Here is a 17,008-nt window from a genome sequence, read left to right on the forward strand (position 1 = left end):
GCAATACTTATTAAGAATTACATATAATTATTATCAGATAGATGTACAAGCTTAAGCAACTTTCGTCTTCTTAAAGCTTACTTTAGTTTCTAACTATTCACCAAACTGAATATGCTAGATACAAATAGACTTGCAAAATGGCACACACTTGAGCTCTTTAGAATGTCACCATTGCATCGACAGTTCAGTCAACATCCACATTGATAGCGTCAATGTTATTGACTGAATGCAGAACATGAACAAGATATTAAATGCTTACATTATAGCCGTATTTAGGCTTGAAATTATGATGAATTTTTCTTTGCTTATTGTACATTATGGTAAGCTTGGTACATAAAAAACGAAATTACTAATTAGAAGGTCTTATAATTTATATTAATATAGAACAGATAAATGGTTTATTGAGACAAAATTACTTGTTTATTATAAGAACAGGAAATCCTGTATATACAACTTATAAGGTCAAACGTTCAAGAAATATCAGTTACAAAAACATCTAATTGAACATTTAAGTACAGCCGCTACTAAAGTATGGCGGACACCTGAATCACCTTAATCATAAGTTTCCAACTTCCCCCATAAACTTGCAGCTCGTAAAGCAAAGCATACTGTTAATATTCTACTGCTCTTACACGTAACAAGTTGCTTTATGTTGTAAATAAATTCGACGCCTCTCGAAACTTTGATAGAGTCCGCACGTGTCACCAAGATAAATGGCGTTTCAAATAAAAACGAAACAAAAACTATTAAGTAGTTACTTTCAGAGTTGCGCTATTAGTCCAAGTGGTGATCAAACATTGTTTGACAATTCAAAAGCTACAGACGATTTTATTACCACTTATGGGCTATGGTTAATCTGTTTTAATATAAGAAAAGCATTCTGACTACAGAAGTACAAAAGTATGTAAGTGTAAGTACACATCAGCGATAACTGGGGATATTTATTTATTGCTTTACCAATAGTTATTTCCACTTTAGAATCATAATTTATAAAAGTAATGGCACTAGCGATGAACAGTACCTAACAAGAAAATACTCCAGCATTGCATAAATTAAAACTATTTAAATATTAAATGCAATGCGTATAAAAGGAAACTCACAAACATATTTTATCACTTTGAATGAAGTTTTGTGATATGGTCAGTAGTAAATACTAAATAGTTAAATACCTAGTTCGAGCAATACCTAATTGGCGAATTCAACTTTAATGTTTTGATTTATTTTTAGACTGTACCGACTTTATCAAAGGGTAATATTTAAAAATTCACAAAGGAGTCTTTAAAAGGGGTTAAGTAAAAATTAGAGGCAGTTAGCGTTAACGTTCATTTTCCTAATGCCGTGTCGTAAAATGAAGTTAACTCGAGTATCGTGTATTGTTTTACACCAAAACAATATAGTAAAGCAATGTTCGCGTGTCGCTTACTATAAAATTCCATAATTAATAACCACGACGCCAGTCGTTTATGGTAATATAGGCAATTTTTCTTTACACTAATGCGCGTCTTTGAATTCAACCTGCTTCAACCTCTACTTTGCAATTTCAGTGCCCCTAAGATCTTATCTCTATCAATTATGGCCCATAAAACGTAATGACTTCATCGTAAATCTTCACTTTACACGACACAACTTTACTTGGTGTTGAATAAATGAGGTCAAATTGCTTTAGGTATTAATGACTCTTGTCCCGACGGAATGGTTTTCTAGTGCGTAGGTATACTTCGGTTAAAAGCTATGCAAATTACCGTGTTTTATGAAAGGCTCCTGCGATTCGATAAACATCTTGACGAGAAAGACGAAACAAGACGAGGTGAATTTAATACGCTAATGTTCCTCTTACTTTCGTTAAATTTGTTTTAGGCTGATAAAAATATGGTTATACGTGTATCGGGCTTATTTAAATGTTACAGCATAAGCACAAATGTTTTTTGAAGCCATATATTAAATTTTAAGTATACCGCATTCATTTTCTCTAGTCTCTTTTCTAATGTATTAGACTTCTGGAAACACAAAGTGCTTGCAAATTCAACTTTACTACGGTATTTGTCAAGAAATAAACAATAGGAAGAAAGGGTAATGAATTAAGTATAATAGCTGCTTTGTATCATGAGATTCCACTTAGTATGTGTATAATATCTAGCGCATTCTCCTTATTATCAGTCTCTATTCAGTGAATACGGACGTCATTACACTCTATTGCACAATATAATATAATACTTTAATTAAACCATGCTATTTGTAATATTCATAGTATTGAAAATATGCCTAAAATAAAATGTAGGTAATAAAAGAGTATTATTCATCATACAATTTATTCCGAAATCTTAAACCATAGACTTACAAAGAAAAACCCACTTACAAATATTTACCAGTACTACGGTACTCTCTTACATACACCCTATATCTAAAAGCATAAATAACGTACACTCGTAAACATAATATATATATTCTACAAAACATTATGGATTATTTTAATGACATCCATATTAATGATAACTAACCTGATTAAATCCGCTATCGATATATTTTGTCCTAGTTCTGAAAACCTACCCGTATATTTACTCGTGTATCTAAAGTAAGTTTCATTTTACAACTTTCAACAAAATCATGTGATACAGCATTTTTAAATTAAATATTGTATAATGATAGGAACAATTTTTAATTCTATAAATCGAAATCTATGGGTGGTAATGGAGGATGCGGCTTTTTCTCTTTCCAAATTTCTCTACGGGTTTCTTGGAAATCTGAAAAACATATTATTAAAAGTACAAGTTTGTATCTCAAATCTTGTTCAACATAGAAATAAATGACTATGAAAATAAAATTTTCTTAAGGATCTTTTGATAACCAAAGAACAGGAAAAAGAAATCTGACGGAACGTGGATTTTCTATAGTCCTTTCCACCTAAGATGATTTCTGTGACACATCGATTTTTGACACGTGTAGAGATGTCTGTACTGAAATCATATCAATTCTTTCCGATAATCGATAATATTTTATATGGAAATGAAATCGATTTGAGTAATGTACCAAAATTAGTTTTTTCGGCATTTCGCCATCAATTAACTAAGGAAATTTAGCAAACAACAACAACAAAAAGTCAACAATAACAATTAGTAACAATAGCAGAATACCACGTAAAGTATCAATATAAAAATACAACTTGTATACAAGGCTGACGCACTCGTACAGACGATTGACTCGATTGACAAACGATCACAAGATGGGCGCCGATTATATGATTTTCCAACTCTATGATTTTTCAACGATCCATTTCATGTACACGAGTTACGTAGGTATTACATTTTTGTGTTATTTTATTTTATTTTTCATTATATTAAACTAAACAATACTGTTTTTGATTTATAAGCTTAAGATGTTTCATTTTTATATTTTTGGTAATAATGCCGCCATAAAATAAAAATATTATGCACTAAAATTATTTTGGCGTTTTAAACATAAAATACGTAATTCGGAACACGATGAAGTGTCACAGGAATCATCATAGCTGAAAAGGACTATAAATACATATTATTTTAACCAAAGAAATCTACTGATCAGGCACAAAAATAGTAAACATTGTTAAAAATATACCTGTTGCACGTGGAATGGATGATACTCGAAGCAGTTGATTCAGAATAACCCTCGAAGGGGATATTTCACGAAAATTACTATACTGTGCTTCAGTTCTCTTAGCTGTTATAAAACCCAGAAAAAGAAACATGAAATTTGACAAATATTTCATTACAATATTTGAACAATATTTACCAAAAAAAAGATTAAACAAATAACTCAATAAACATTTCCTGAAGGGAAAGAATGGACCTAAAATTTTTTTTGTCTTTTTTAACGTTAACTGCCTCTAATAAATTTTTACATAAATTTAAAGTCTATGAGGAAAAAACAAGTGCTTACGTCTTTTCCTCTCCAGTTTTTCGTGTGTCATAGTAAATACTGCAATACTACGTATGATTCTTAGCACACCATAACACGTTAAGAAGCTCAGTATTGTGATAATAATCAACAACATTAATGATTCCCACTGCCACTGTTAGAGAACAAATAGAATATTATTACTATTAGCTATCATGGGAAAAGAAAACTAGAAGTTAATCATAAATTAGTAGATAATAAAGCTTATGACTTTCAAACAAAAAGAAATACTAGAAATAGATAAAAAAATTAGTGGTTCTGAAAGCTCAAAAAAAAATTCAAAACTACGCTTTTTCATTATTTTTATGTACTAAAATAGTACAATTAAAATTTAAAAGCTACTCAAACCGCGCTCAATATCGTATCCAACCAGCGTATAAACTAAACAGATCAATCATAATAAACTATCAACTTAGTTGACGTAGTTTCCGGAGAAACGAATAAAAGTCATACTGGAAGGCAAAACGATACATCAATAAGTAAAATTGGCCATACTGCTGAACGACGGAGACGTTGTACTGATAGATGGCAGGATTGAGACCCTGGGTCGGATGTCCAACCCTTTGCGCATGGGATACATGTGTTTGTGCCCTCTGTTGAATAAGAGTCTGGCGGACATATGCCTACAAGTGTTTAGATACAGTTAATATAATTGTTTATTGGGAAAATCATTTAACTAAATGCCATGAAAAATAATATTACGATTAAATAAATCATTGTAACTAATCACAACACTGCACAGCAGCAGCGTTATTAAAAGTACCTACTTTACTCACCACAACACAGTACAGTAGTATGTTGAAAATCAGTTTAGGAGTGAATTTTTTAATGGTTTGGTGGTGTTAATTTCTAAGACCATCCAACTTTATTTCAATTCTATACAAATAAATCAAAAAGCGTATGTTTTAATAACAAACAAAAATTAAAAAGGCTTACTAATTGACAGACCTACATCAATAAACCGGACATTCATAATTGAGTATCTACGAAAATTTCTAAAAAAGGTAATAGAATGTATAATTACTGCAAATCTTCTGCGCAGCCACTAAGAAGAAGCCAGCTGGACAAAGAATGATGACGTGAACGGTCGCAGGCTCCGTATAAGATGCCAGCGTATGGTACTCGGTGTGACCGTTTGAATCTAAATAACGTGATGAAATGAATATGGAAATCATTAAAATTAAATTAGTAGTAGTAGTAGTAATATTAGATTAGTAATAGAATTGAATTGTTTAATTTTAATTTTTATATAATTTTTTATGTTAATATTGTGGTTTTGCAAGAAATTTCGATAGTCCTGGTAGATCCAATAAGTAAATTCTGAAAATAAATGTATTTTTTTCCGTGACAACGTTTCTTGTTTTGGCTTAGGAAAATTGTTAAATTTGCTCAATAATCTCCAGTTTATCTTAATATATTTTGTTTTAATATAGTGCTCATAAAATCAGTTTTGTTAAAATAGCTTAATTTTAACATTAACATTTACTGATTCCAGAGTCGCAAATTAATAGAAAGTAGTTTTAATTATAAGATATACATTTGTTATTATATCAAAGAGTTCTACATGAAAAGAAAATGTTATTTAATCACCTTTCCTCCTTAGCGTATGTGTAACAAAGTACTCATGTTGTTGGAAAGACGGTTCCCAGGTCTTTATTTCCTCTAACAATGATCCCTCATTATGGAGCATAATAACTGAAATTAAATATTCTACTTTACTTCAAGTACATTTTTTATTTTTTACTTGACTAAAAAATATAGAAAAGGTGAAACTTATTTATAGCAAACTAGAGGTCCGCCCCGGCTTCGCCCGTTGTACATATTTCGCAATAAAAGGTAGCCTATGTCCTTTCTCAGGTACCTAGCAAAATATATCCATACCAAATTTCATGCAAATTGGTTCGGTAGTTTAGGCGTGATTGAGTAACAGACAGACAGACAGAGTTACTTTCGCATTTATAATATTATAGTATGGATTTTCATTTTCACAGTGACCATAGCAGCTTATATATACAACGAGGAATAAAAATAAGCAATAATATTTCATATACTTTGGTACATTTGATGTGATTAGGGTCACATAATTTATTCAAATATCCATTTACCTTATAACCGGTAATTAAGTAATTAATGGAACAATGTTGTACAAGTAGGTATATTTGAAATTAAGATTATACCAACGCAAATTAGAAACAAATTTATAAACTTCTGACTGAACTGAACTTTTGATTTTATTTTCACAAATTACTGGTTGAAAATAAACACCAATAATAGCTAAAGGCTCTTAAAACCCTATCATGTGTTTTAAGAGCCTCGTTTGCGTTTCAACCTTAACCCTTACATAACACAATAGGATAAACTAGACTGATAAGGTTTCAATAAAATCGAAAATATAAAGGACGATTATGTTAAATAACTCCTTCCTTCTATATCAAATAACAAAGCAAATATGTCTCACTAAAGAGTCCTAAATCGAAATATAGTCCAATTTATATCAAAGGATGATCTCCTCCCACTAAAATACCTTATATAATGTTAATCTATAATTTCAAGTTAAAAATTATTGATTAGTCATGTACCTGGAATCGTTGCTAATGCTGGAGCATTTTTAGCAATAAGCAGAGCTAGAGAACATTTTAAATCTCTTTGACACTCTACAGAGCAGCTTAGACTAAATGACGCATCAAACGATATTACGGGAACTATACGCATCAGAGATGAGTTGTCAACCTGCATAAAGTGAAAATAATAAAATAAATAATACCCGAGTGGATAGTTAAAATTTCCAATATTGATGCAAATGTATAGATCTGCTCTACGACCATTATCCTTTTTAAGGGTCCCTTTATTTTGAGCAGATTAAAGTTCTTACCCGATCTCTTAAGCAAACCGGTTCGTCTATCCTCACGGAACAGTAATTACCGCACAACAATTGTGTCATTATCAAACCAAGACTTTGTATCGCTCTTAAATCCTGTATAAAAATAAGAAAAATCTATACATAAAAAATAATAATGGATAATACTCAAAATACATGATCGATTTATCTTACGTCATATGAACAAGTCGAAGAGACTGTTTGTGTGTAAAGTTGTATGAAAACTATATTAAAGTTTGGAACATCTACCACATTTAGTTTGACACTTCTTACAACGACATTGTGCTGAAAATTTAAATAATATCTTATTGCTTGTGTATTTGCTATAAAAATTTAGCATTATATCAATTAATTTATTAAGACATTCGAAGAAACCAAATCAGAGCAGCTTTTTGCTTTTGCTTGTCACTTCGTAGGAACTTATGGCAAATCTCTATTTGTATTATTGAATTTAAACAATCACTTTTTTCTTTTTACCAAAGTATATATAAACATGAACACAAGAAGAACACTGTAACGCTAATTATAACAGATTAAATTACTTTATAACAAGTATACGTCCCGAAATTTCTTGTTTGAGCATTTTCAATTATTATTTTAGATCCATTCATAAACACGTTGCCGACCGTAAGCATCTTTTCACGATCTGTTGTCCAAACAAAATCAGATTGACTCTGCATATCATCAGGATAAGAACAATCAGTAGAAAATGAATCTCCAACCATAATGAATACTTCATCCTGAAATATGAATAAAAATTAGTAGAATCAAAAGAAAATTTCATACAGTCTCTGATCAGGAACTAATTAATTTATCCAGAAATAAAATCTTACCGTTAATGGCCTCAAGGGTGATAAATTGGTCAAACCTTTTTCCAATTCACTAACTGTATCTCTTTTATTTCTTGTCATAGGTTCATATATACCTGCCAACCCTATACGATACTTCTCAAAAACATCTTGACCTCCGTCCATTATCTTGTAAGTAAATCCTTGTCTATCCTCGATTAAACAAATAAGTGTATTGTAAAAATGTTACACAGAATTAATGATATCTACGTTAACAATTATTCACTATCGCACATACCGAGAGACGTCTATATATGGCTGGTTATCCGAAATATCACTTTCATCACAACCGTTATCGTAGTCATCTTCAAGTTCTACTCTTGCATCTTCCCTTTTATTTTCAATAAATTGCCTGTAGAAATATCGTCTATTTTTCCGGTGCACTTTGGCACATCTATAGCACCTTTTTTTCTTTCGTTGTTCCTTTCTTTTACTAGCTTTAATAAAGAAGTGTGCCGGAAGTGTTTGGTATTTGTAACACCTAACATTCTTCACATATTGTTCAAAGTTGATTTTATTCATCACCCTTTGAACGCTTATAACGTTACCAATTGTTGAGGCTATGTCACAGAGTGATCTTACTTTCTTGTCGCCAATCTCTTGAAAAATTTTGAGAGTATTATTTTGAAAGATATAAATTACTATCACAAAAATAAGACAAAATTTTATTCACTATTAGGTAAGCCATATTAATATCAGATACATACCTTTTTTGTAGTTTTTGTAGCGGGTAATGTTGTCTTGTGAGATATGTTCGTAATTTTTTTAGGCATCTTTCTTAACGATTCTAATAAAATACATATTAGTTATTGTTAAATTAGAAATTAACAATAAAATAAATTACAACACAAGACATTTTACTGTTATTTCATTATTAGCAAAAATACCTGTAACATTTTTTATCCTTCCCGTATTGGATAAAGTTTTGTAATGAGGCTTAGTATTTGATTGTTCAATCGTGTTGTGTGCCTGTATTAAATAATTAAGGATTATAAATCAATGATTCTCATAATTTGCATATTTAATTTAAATAATGTACCTTATTCTTTTTATTATTGTACACATAATTCCAAGCAAATTTATGAGCTATTTTATTAACAATGCCTCTCTTTTCATTAATTGTTGTCGGTTTATCCGAAGCTGATAAGTTTATGAATTCGTCATTGATTTCTTTGACATCCTGATATAATGAATTATTGGCAACTCCTAAAAATTTATCATGATTGACTTTGGATGCCTTGACCCATTCATTATTGAGCAATTTTGAATTAAAGTTCAAGATAGAAAGAAGAAGACTTCGGATACCTTCGTTTGTTTTTTTATCATACAAATTTTGTGCATTCGAACTCGTAGAAAACGAACTTTGATCGTTTGAATGATTATTATTATCGTCAATTATTATTATTGTTGGGCTATCGTTTGTCGTCATGCTCGAAATCACATCGGAAACATTTTCGCTATCAGAAAAATAATTTAAGTTTCTGAAGGGTATTTCTGTATTCATCAAAGTTACATTCCGACCCTTCCTATTTTCAATTGTGTTTTTTGAACCAAGTAGTTCGTATTGTGTAGATTGGCGATATCTACCTTGCACAATGTCCAAATGTTTAGTTACATTTCGTAATCGGCTTTTAACAATGCAATTATCTCTATTTGACTCACCATTTTCGACGATGCTCTTTGTATAGCATTTTCGACTCATTTTAAATACCTTATTTTGTTTCGTAGGTGGTTTTCTTTTCGTTTTGTTTCCGTCCAGCTTTTGTGTATATGAATCATAGATATTGGACCCCAATAATTTAAAAAGAGCATTCAAATTATCTATTAGCGAAAGATTTTTGGCCCCATAGTTTATATTTTTGAGTAATTGGTCTAAATTGATTATCTCAGTAGTTATATTATTAAATTCATTTAAATAATTTGCATTTTCATTTTTTATTGATACAGTTTCGTCATTATGTGTAGTCCCGTTATTAATTTTCTTAAATAAAACTTTTATAATGGGTGTATCAGTCCTTATCTTTCTTTTGGATCTATGTTGTTTAATATTATTTTGTAAACCGTCTGCCCAAAATATTTTTTTCACCTCGGGTAACATAGTTGATGCATCCACGTTAAAGAACTTTTTATTATAATGTTTTTTATTCAGTTTATAGGATAATTCCTTGTTCTTCTTAGAATGAAAACGACGTTTAAAGAAATTTTTCATACCTGCTCTTGCTCTTTCATTTCGTGCTGTTACACCATCCATTTTGTACCTATAATTTTCATAATCATAGGAATTTATACGGGGATTATTTTTGAAAGGAAAATTATACAAAGTACTTGATGACTCAATACTAGCTGTAGAATACGTTGTATATTGCCTGGGGCTGCAAATTAAATTGACATTGACATTGTCGAGAGAGTAAACACTACGAAAACTTTTTGTTTGTTTATTTTTATCTATAGAAGTTGAGCGTTTCTCTAATACCTGCGGCATACAGTTATGTATGTTATGCAATAAATTTTGACCATAATACTGTACATTTGAATTAACTTTATCCAAAATGTTTGCCTTTTCAAGATTATTGGCAAGAATATTCAAATCTTTGACTAGTAAAGAAACACTGGAGATTCTGTCATAACTATTTTTATCTCTTTGTGATCTTCTTTTGTCTATTCCTGATGAATACATTTTACAAGGGCGACCCTGGCATTTCCCTTTAACTCGTTTATAATAATGGTTCAAAGATTTGTCTATTTTATTTACGACCTCTCTCAGTTTCTTTCCACCGGTTGGATTCATCCAGAAAAATGTTTGTATTTCTGTGCAATGATCTTGCATAAATTTTGCCAAATTATCTAATTCAAAAACTAATTCAGATATAATAACATCACCGGCTGCACATGGCTTACACATTGTTTTATTGGCTTTACATCGACAGTTACAAACTCTTTCATGTCCAAAGAATTTTTTTATAGGATCCCATTTAATGTACCTTTTTGTTTTACGATCTCTAATTGTGCGTTTAATAGCAACCTTTGTTAAATTTCCAGTTTTATAAGTTGCTACTGCACTTGTTGAACTATAAGAGTTATTTAAATCATCAGCAATGTTTCTTGTTTCAATATCAGACTTCTTAATTTGCATAGGCCTTAATATTAATTTTCCGGATGGATCGGAAAGATTTGAATTCTCAATTAATAAATAGATACCTGGTGAACATGAATCGTTGGGTACGGTAGTTGTTGTACTTGTTTCGTTTTCAAATGAATTTACTTGATATTCCAAGTCAACTGGAGATGAAAACTTTGCAGAAAACACTTTCCTTACTTGGACGGACTCAGCAGATCTTTTTCTTTTATCAGAGTTACCGGGTAGAGATATATGGACTTGAATAGCATTTGTGATAAGCTTTTGTTTGTCTCTTGCAACCGTATTTGTTACAATATTACTCATACGTTCTGTTTGCGTACTAGTAATTTCCTTTTCGTTACAATATGTTTGGTTATTTTTACTCAAATCTATAACAATTTCTAAGGCAGCGACATCTTTCGCAGTAAATGTATGTTCTCGTACTAACTCTCGCTTTCTTTTAGATTTCTAGAAACAATAACTTCATGAATCAATTAAGTTAAGTTATTATTTTCCAACGAACTAGTTTAACTAAGAATATAAAAATCTTACCTCGTGAACTAGCTTTGAAGCTGTAGTTGTTAGGTCTGAAATTAGTAATCGTTTGAATGAAACCATAATAGTATTTTTTGTTTCAAAAAAGTATAGTGACGATTATAATACATTTATAAAAGATGACCTACTGAAAAGTTATTGTTTTTAACGTAACCATAAATTTTTATTGCTTAAATGAACGTTTATTGAATTTGTTTAATATACATAATTATTATACCTCGTCGTAGCCTGGTATATTTCCGCTTCTTCCTTTTTTCGTGACGTTCTTTACTTTTATTGATGTGATAATTTTTCCTAACATAAGAAATAAACGGTTTGGTAACACTATCCGCTTTCGTGTAACTTTTGTTCGAAATAAAACCGTCTTTTAAAGATGCAGTAACAGATTCCACGTCCATTTCATGCTCCTTAAGAAATCTGTCAAAATCATCCGCATCCATTGGCAAGGGTGTTATGAAATATTGTTGCGGAACTTTAATTATTTGTGTTAGCGCTGCTTTCTGGAATTGAACATAGTCATATCGAATAGGTTTGTGCAAATTTGCTTTTGGTTTAGAACCCGACATTAAATTTGACTAAAATTTGTTTTGTTTGGAAATACATAACGTATGTAATATAAATTATAATTATTAGGCCAAAGAATATTAATTTATATCGGTTTTATTAATGTTAACAGGAAATAATGACTATTGATAAAATATATTGATTATTATTTATTGATTACCTGTATTCCACGGTGATTGTGAGGTAATTTCTTATTATTATTTACTGAAAACAAGTTATTCATCATTAATCTTTATAGTGTAAAATTGCTGGTTATCAATAAGGTGAAGACAAGTCTTCTGTTTACATGACGTTATTTAGGATTTCATAAATAGATAAGAGAATGACACTATACATAAATTACAAAGAATAGAAACTCACCAATATTATTCCAGGTGTGAGTCTTATTAAATTGGGTGGGATTTTTCTTTATTCCAGAAGGAGCTTTATGTTTACTTATAATATGGTTATTATGAGAAGAACTGTCTAAATTCTTAGAAGATTGTAAATTTCCATGTAAAATGTTGGGTCTCAATCCCGCTGTATATCGGCGATCCAAAACTTTCATTTTATTGTGTATCTTATGGTTATCATAATTTGTCTCTGGTATTTTGTAGAAATTATAATTATCAACATTAGGCTTGCTATATTTTATTGTTTTTAAATACGCTTGATAACTATTTTTATCATTCATATGTAAACGCTTAGCGACTGGTTTATTGTTGTTTTCTGGTTTTCCTTGTGCAACCGTTTTAATGGGGTTAATGTTTTCATTGAGCACATTATTATTTTGTTTTACTTCATATTGATATCTCATTCTATCTTGAATCTGCAAATTTGATTGTGGTAACAGTGAACTATCTTTCATAGGCTTAAAGTGAGCACTTGAAATAATCTTGTTCCTATCAAATGACTTATATTTGTGGGAATTATCATTTCTCACACCATTTTTAAAAAGTTGTACATTATAAAGCTTACGACTATTAGCAATTTCTTTCTCAGTACTTAAACGATTTCCTGCGCTATTACTGTTAGAAAAATAATTCACTTCTTTGGGGTGATTGTTATTTCTATAATCTTGTATGTTATCATCTTCTATTTCATCCTTAGTTGTGGTTTGTGGTAAATTTAATCTAAACGGTATATTTTGATAATACTTTTGGTAAATATTGTTCATGTCATTGATATCCGTTATTGACTTATGAAAATTTGCTTCCACATTATCGTAATCGACTTTATTGGGTGAGTTATTTCCAGTCATAATACCAAACCTCTTCAATGGATCATCACCAATGTATGTAATACTTACTGCTAAATTATCTAAGTCATCATTTTCTTGATTCCCAGTAGGTAATGATGGTAATGTCATTTTCCATGGATTCACTAAAGGGGCCTCTGTTTTTATTCTTACGTTTATTATATCGTCGAGTCTTTTGTTGTGATCAATATATTTATAATAATTACTATTGTCTATTTTATTTTGGTTTAGAGATCTTTCTAAATCTTCCATACGATTTTCTAAAATGAAATATAATAAATTAAATCAAGTTTTACACAAAAAGTGTAAATTTTAGTTATATATTTCTCAGGTATATTTTAAAGACAATTTATAACATGGTCCGATCACAATTATTATGTTTACTTAGAGAAAAAGAAACGTACCGTGAAGATTAGAGAATCTATTTATTTTGTTATCATTTCTTAGTCGTGAGTTATAGAAACCATCATTGTGGAGGTAGTTCTTACTACCCATTATACTTTGTGATACATAATGTTCGTTGTCATCAATATCAAATGGTGATTCTGAACTACCTGTGATATTAGGTATCTGTCTTATCATAGCTTCTATGTTGGGATTTTGACCAAAATTAAATGATGTAAATGGATCCGAACTGGAAGATATTATGTCGTAATCAAATATCTTAGTAATTGCAGTATTCGATCCAGGATTTTTGAATATATCTTTTAAATTTTTGAATGGATTAAACCTTGTCTTTCGGTATAAAACGTCTCTTTTACTATTTTTGTTTTTACGTTGCTTATTAAATCTCAATTCTTTATGAAAAAGTCTAAGTTTGCCGTGGTCTTTATTTTTGTAAGTTTTATTTATATCTGTTGGTTTTTGTATCATGGTGATATCAACATAACCCTTTTTATTAGAATTAGCGGCATTTCCAACGCTATTCTTATCTTCTGAAATTTAAATAGAGAAATTTTATGAACATATAATGATTATAATCATAACATTGTGCATTGATCAATCGATAGTTATAAACTGAAATATACTACTTACCAAATAATTTCTCTGTAACCGACCGAACTTCGAGATGTTTTGTATGAACAGTAGTTTTTTTCTTCTCCACTTTTTTTATTTTATTATGTTTATTTTTATGCACTGCACTTCTTGTGGGAGACATTTCAGTGCGTACGTTTGTCAAGATTGTTTTGTCAAAACCAGAATTTAAAGAAACGGTCTGTGCTGTATGAAACTTCCTAGGTGGATCCTTATCGATAAATAAATAAAAATGTTTTTTAAACCATGAATCATCACTTTTTGTTGAAATGTCTTCTTGATCTTCTACCGTTTCTTGTTCAAATAAAAATCGCTTTGACCTTGTAGAAGGTATTTGTGGGAGCTTATTAAGGATGTATTTTCCAACATCATCAACATTATGGTGTTTATGTGCTTGGTATCTTACTAAATTTGAAAACTTTTCATTTTCTCGGTCTTTTTGAAATTTTAAATAATATTTAAATCCGTTAACATAGTCATTGTACGATATTTTATTGCTAAGCGCTTCCATACTCATGTCATTTCCAGTTGATGTAGTGTTGTCGTGTTTATTCGTCGTAGTTGCTTCAGACGATGATGAATCTGCCTCGTTATAATCTCCTATATCTGGTATATCATCGTCCTGATATGACTTTTCTATATTATTTTTAAAACTATGGTTGTCGGTAGTATGAACGAGATTGCGCTTCGACAATTTGTCTTTAAGTTTCCTTTCTTTAATAAACACATTCGGAGTCACTAACTTGTCTAAAACAGTATGAGCAGTATGACCGTGCGGTTTTACAAGCAATTGCTCGTAAATAGACAGCATTGAATACTCATCGGTAGTTTTAGGCATTGAATTCATATGCAAGTTAGTATTTGTTATTTTCTTGGTTACAAATGTAGTTCTATTATTAATTAATTCTTTAGAAGCTAGATGCAGTGCACCTGGCAAGCAATTCTTACATTTGATTTTCTTTGGTTGGCATTTTGTCTTACCCTTCCTAATTTTAGTTATTTCTGCTTGAATAGTGCTTCTAGTTTCATTAACTTCCTTCTTAAAATCATTTGCAATTTTTTCTTTAACTTTACCATAAGCGTTTTTTAACTTTTTTTGTAACATGCATTCTATTTTATTAGCAAGTGTTACTGCATCACATTTTATTGATCGAATCTCTGATCTTGGATTGCTGTGTTGGCAGGCCTTTTTGCATCGAATTCCTAATTTTAAATAGTTTTCAGTTGATGCAACTTCATAGGTAGTTTGTGTTACAGTACTAGTAACAATTTCGGCTACAGACGGCAATTGTTCTACCATCATTTGTATTGACCTTTGTTTTATCTCATTTAATGCAGCTTCTATTTCAGCTGTACCATCTAGTGTTGAGAAGTCTTGTGGTCTCTGTGTGATTGTTTCTGACACATCATCAACAAAAGTTGAAGGAGACGTTTCATCTAAACCGTACAAGTGTTTCAGGCCTCTAATTTCAGTCGTCAAGGCCTCTAACATATTTGAGATATTTTTATTTGAAACTCGATAGGGATGACGTCCGTCCTGAGGTCTACTGTGAGTCCTGTCATCATTAAATAGCTTTCTATACTCTGTTAAATCTAATTCTTCCTTAATAAGTTTTCTTTTTATCCTTCCCTTTTTATGATAACGTTGTATTTTAGGTAGCTCTATGAAACCATTATATGAATTGATATGAAAGCGGTCTTGATGTATTACTTTGCCTTTTAAATTATTTTCATTATGCATACTTTTTAACATAGGGCGTGAATCAATAAGCACCATACAAATAAACAGCCTGAAATTAAAAAGCTATAAAATATTTTATCGTTAGGTAGGTACCTATCTAACGACATAATATGCAACTAAATATGGTTAATTTTATATGTCTTCTATATCGTGTAAAATAAATAAAAAGATTTACTACATACCATATAAAATCTAAAAATATCATTTGCCAATGAATTCAAAAACATTGAAATAAAATTCGAACTCCATTTGCGTGAGTTTGCAATTGTTTGACGTCGTCAAGATGATGACATATTGCATTTTTAAAGTGTTGTTTATAATTTTCTCCAAAGTCTATACCCAACTTCACTTTTAGGTCACAAACTTCAATTTTAGCAAAGAGTTTATAAAATATATTGTAGTCGTGTAAATTTCAATTGCTATAGCCAATATTTCATTGAATCTTGAAATTACTAGTCTGTTATAATTTTTTATTGTATTGTGTCATTTTACTTACACTTTACCCTAAAAAATAATCCTGAATCAGAATGAATGTCGACTTTCAATTAGGGAACCACATAAGCGAAAATATGAATCAGTTTTTTTTTATTTCTAAAAAGACTAAAAGAAAATTTAATCTGAATATATTAGATGATTAATAAAGGTATATTTTTAAGAAATGTTTAAAGTAAATTAAACAAGACTGCACCTTCTCGCTAGGCCACTTAAGCACTTAAAATGTCGTGGAGATAAATGGCTCAACTTTAACGCTCATACAACTTGGAGCAATGCAGCATTTTCTAGGAAGTTAATACTGGCTATCTAGAATCTACGACTATTTGATGCCACATCTATTGTACTTATCGTGATGGGTTATTTATAGTATTTTTATAGGTAGTTAATAACACACAAAATATGATAACCAATTCAGAAAACGTAGGTTTTCAAAGTACTACTTGAATACTTAAATATAGATAATAAAAATAAAGCTAAGGCATTTCTGAAACACGTCTACAAAAGATTAGTCACGAGTTGCTAACACCATAAAAATATTCATAAAGTAATACATTCCTCGTACATTTAAATGATATAATATTTGCTATACATTAAATAATTACTTGTG

At 30.4% G+C, this 17,008-nt stretch overlaps 2 protein-coding genes across 3 annotated transcripts; both read right to left on the reverse strand.

Annotated features, from left to right (window-relative positions):
* Positions 1 to 2,320: 2,320 nt before the first annotated feature.
* LOC123692776 lies at positions 2,321 to 8,183 on the reverse strand. 2 transcript variants are annotated; one of them, XM_045637566.1, is made up of 12 exons: positions 7,895 to 8,183; positions 7,642 to 7,804; positions 7,351 to 7,548; positions 6,983 to 7,093; positions 6,803 to 6,904; positions 6,510 to 6,660; positions 5,521 to 5,625; positions 4,955 to 5,071; positions 4,426 to 4,553; positions 3,913 to 4,045; positions 3,592 to 3,693; positions 2,321 to 2,741 (listed from the first exon to the last, which is right to left on the reverse strand). In XM_045637566.1, the coding sequence occupies exons 1-12, from the start codon at positions 8,176 to 8,178 to the stop codon at positions 2,662 to 2,664; spliced, it is 1,674 nt and encodes a 557-aa protein (XP_045493522.1). In that variant the 5' UTR covers positions 8,179 to 8,183; the 3' UTR covers positions 2,321 to 2,661. The 2 variants fall into 2 exon arrangements, with proteins under 2 accessions (XP_045493522.1, XP_045493523.1); XM_045637567.1 differs by having other exon boundaries at positions 7,642 to 7,809; positions 7,895 to 8,006.
* A 425-nt stretch (positions 8,184 to 8,608) lies between these two features.
* LOC123692680 (guanylate cyclase alpha-like) lies at positions 8,609 to 15,906 on the reverse strand. Its single transcript, XM_045637453.1, has 8 exons — positions 14,166 to 15,906; positions 13,535 to 14,065; positions 12,254 to 13,390; positions 12,054 to 12,097; positions 11,547 to 11,829; positions 11,327 to 11,361; positions 9,868 to 11,242; positions 8,609 to 8,625 (listed from the first exon to the last, which is right to left on the reverse strand). The coding sequence occupies exons 1-8, from the start codon at positions 15,904 to 15,906 to the stop codon at positions 8,609 to 8,611; spliced, it is 5,163 nt and encodes a 1,720-aa protein (XP_045493409.1).
* Between the last annotated feature and the right edge of the window lie 1,102 nt (positions 15,907 to 17,008).

Source organism: Colias croceus, chromosome 6, assembly GCF_905220415.1.
Source record: "Colias croceus chromosome 6, ilColCroc2.1".
Classification (NCBI taxonomy): domain Eukaryota; kingdom Metazoa; phylum Arthropoda; class Insecta; order Lepidoptera; family Pieridae; genus Colias; species Colias croceus.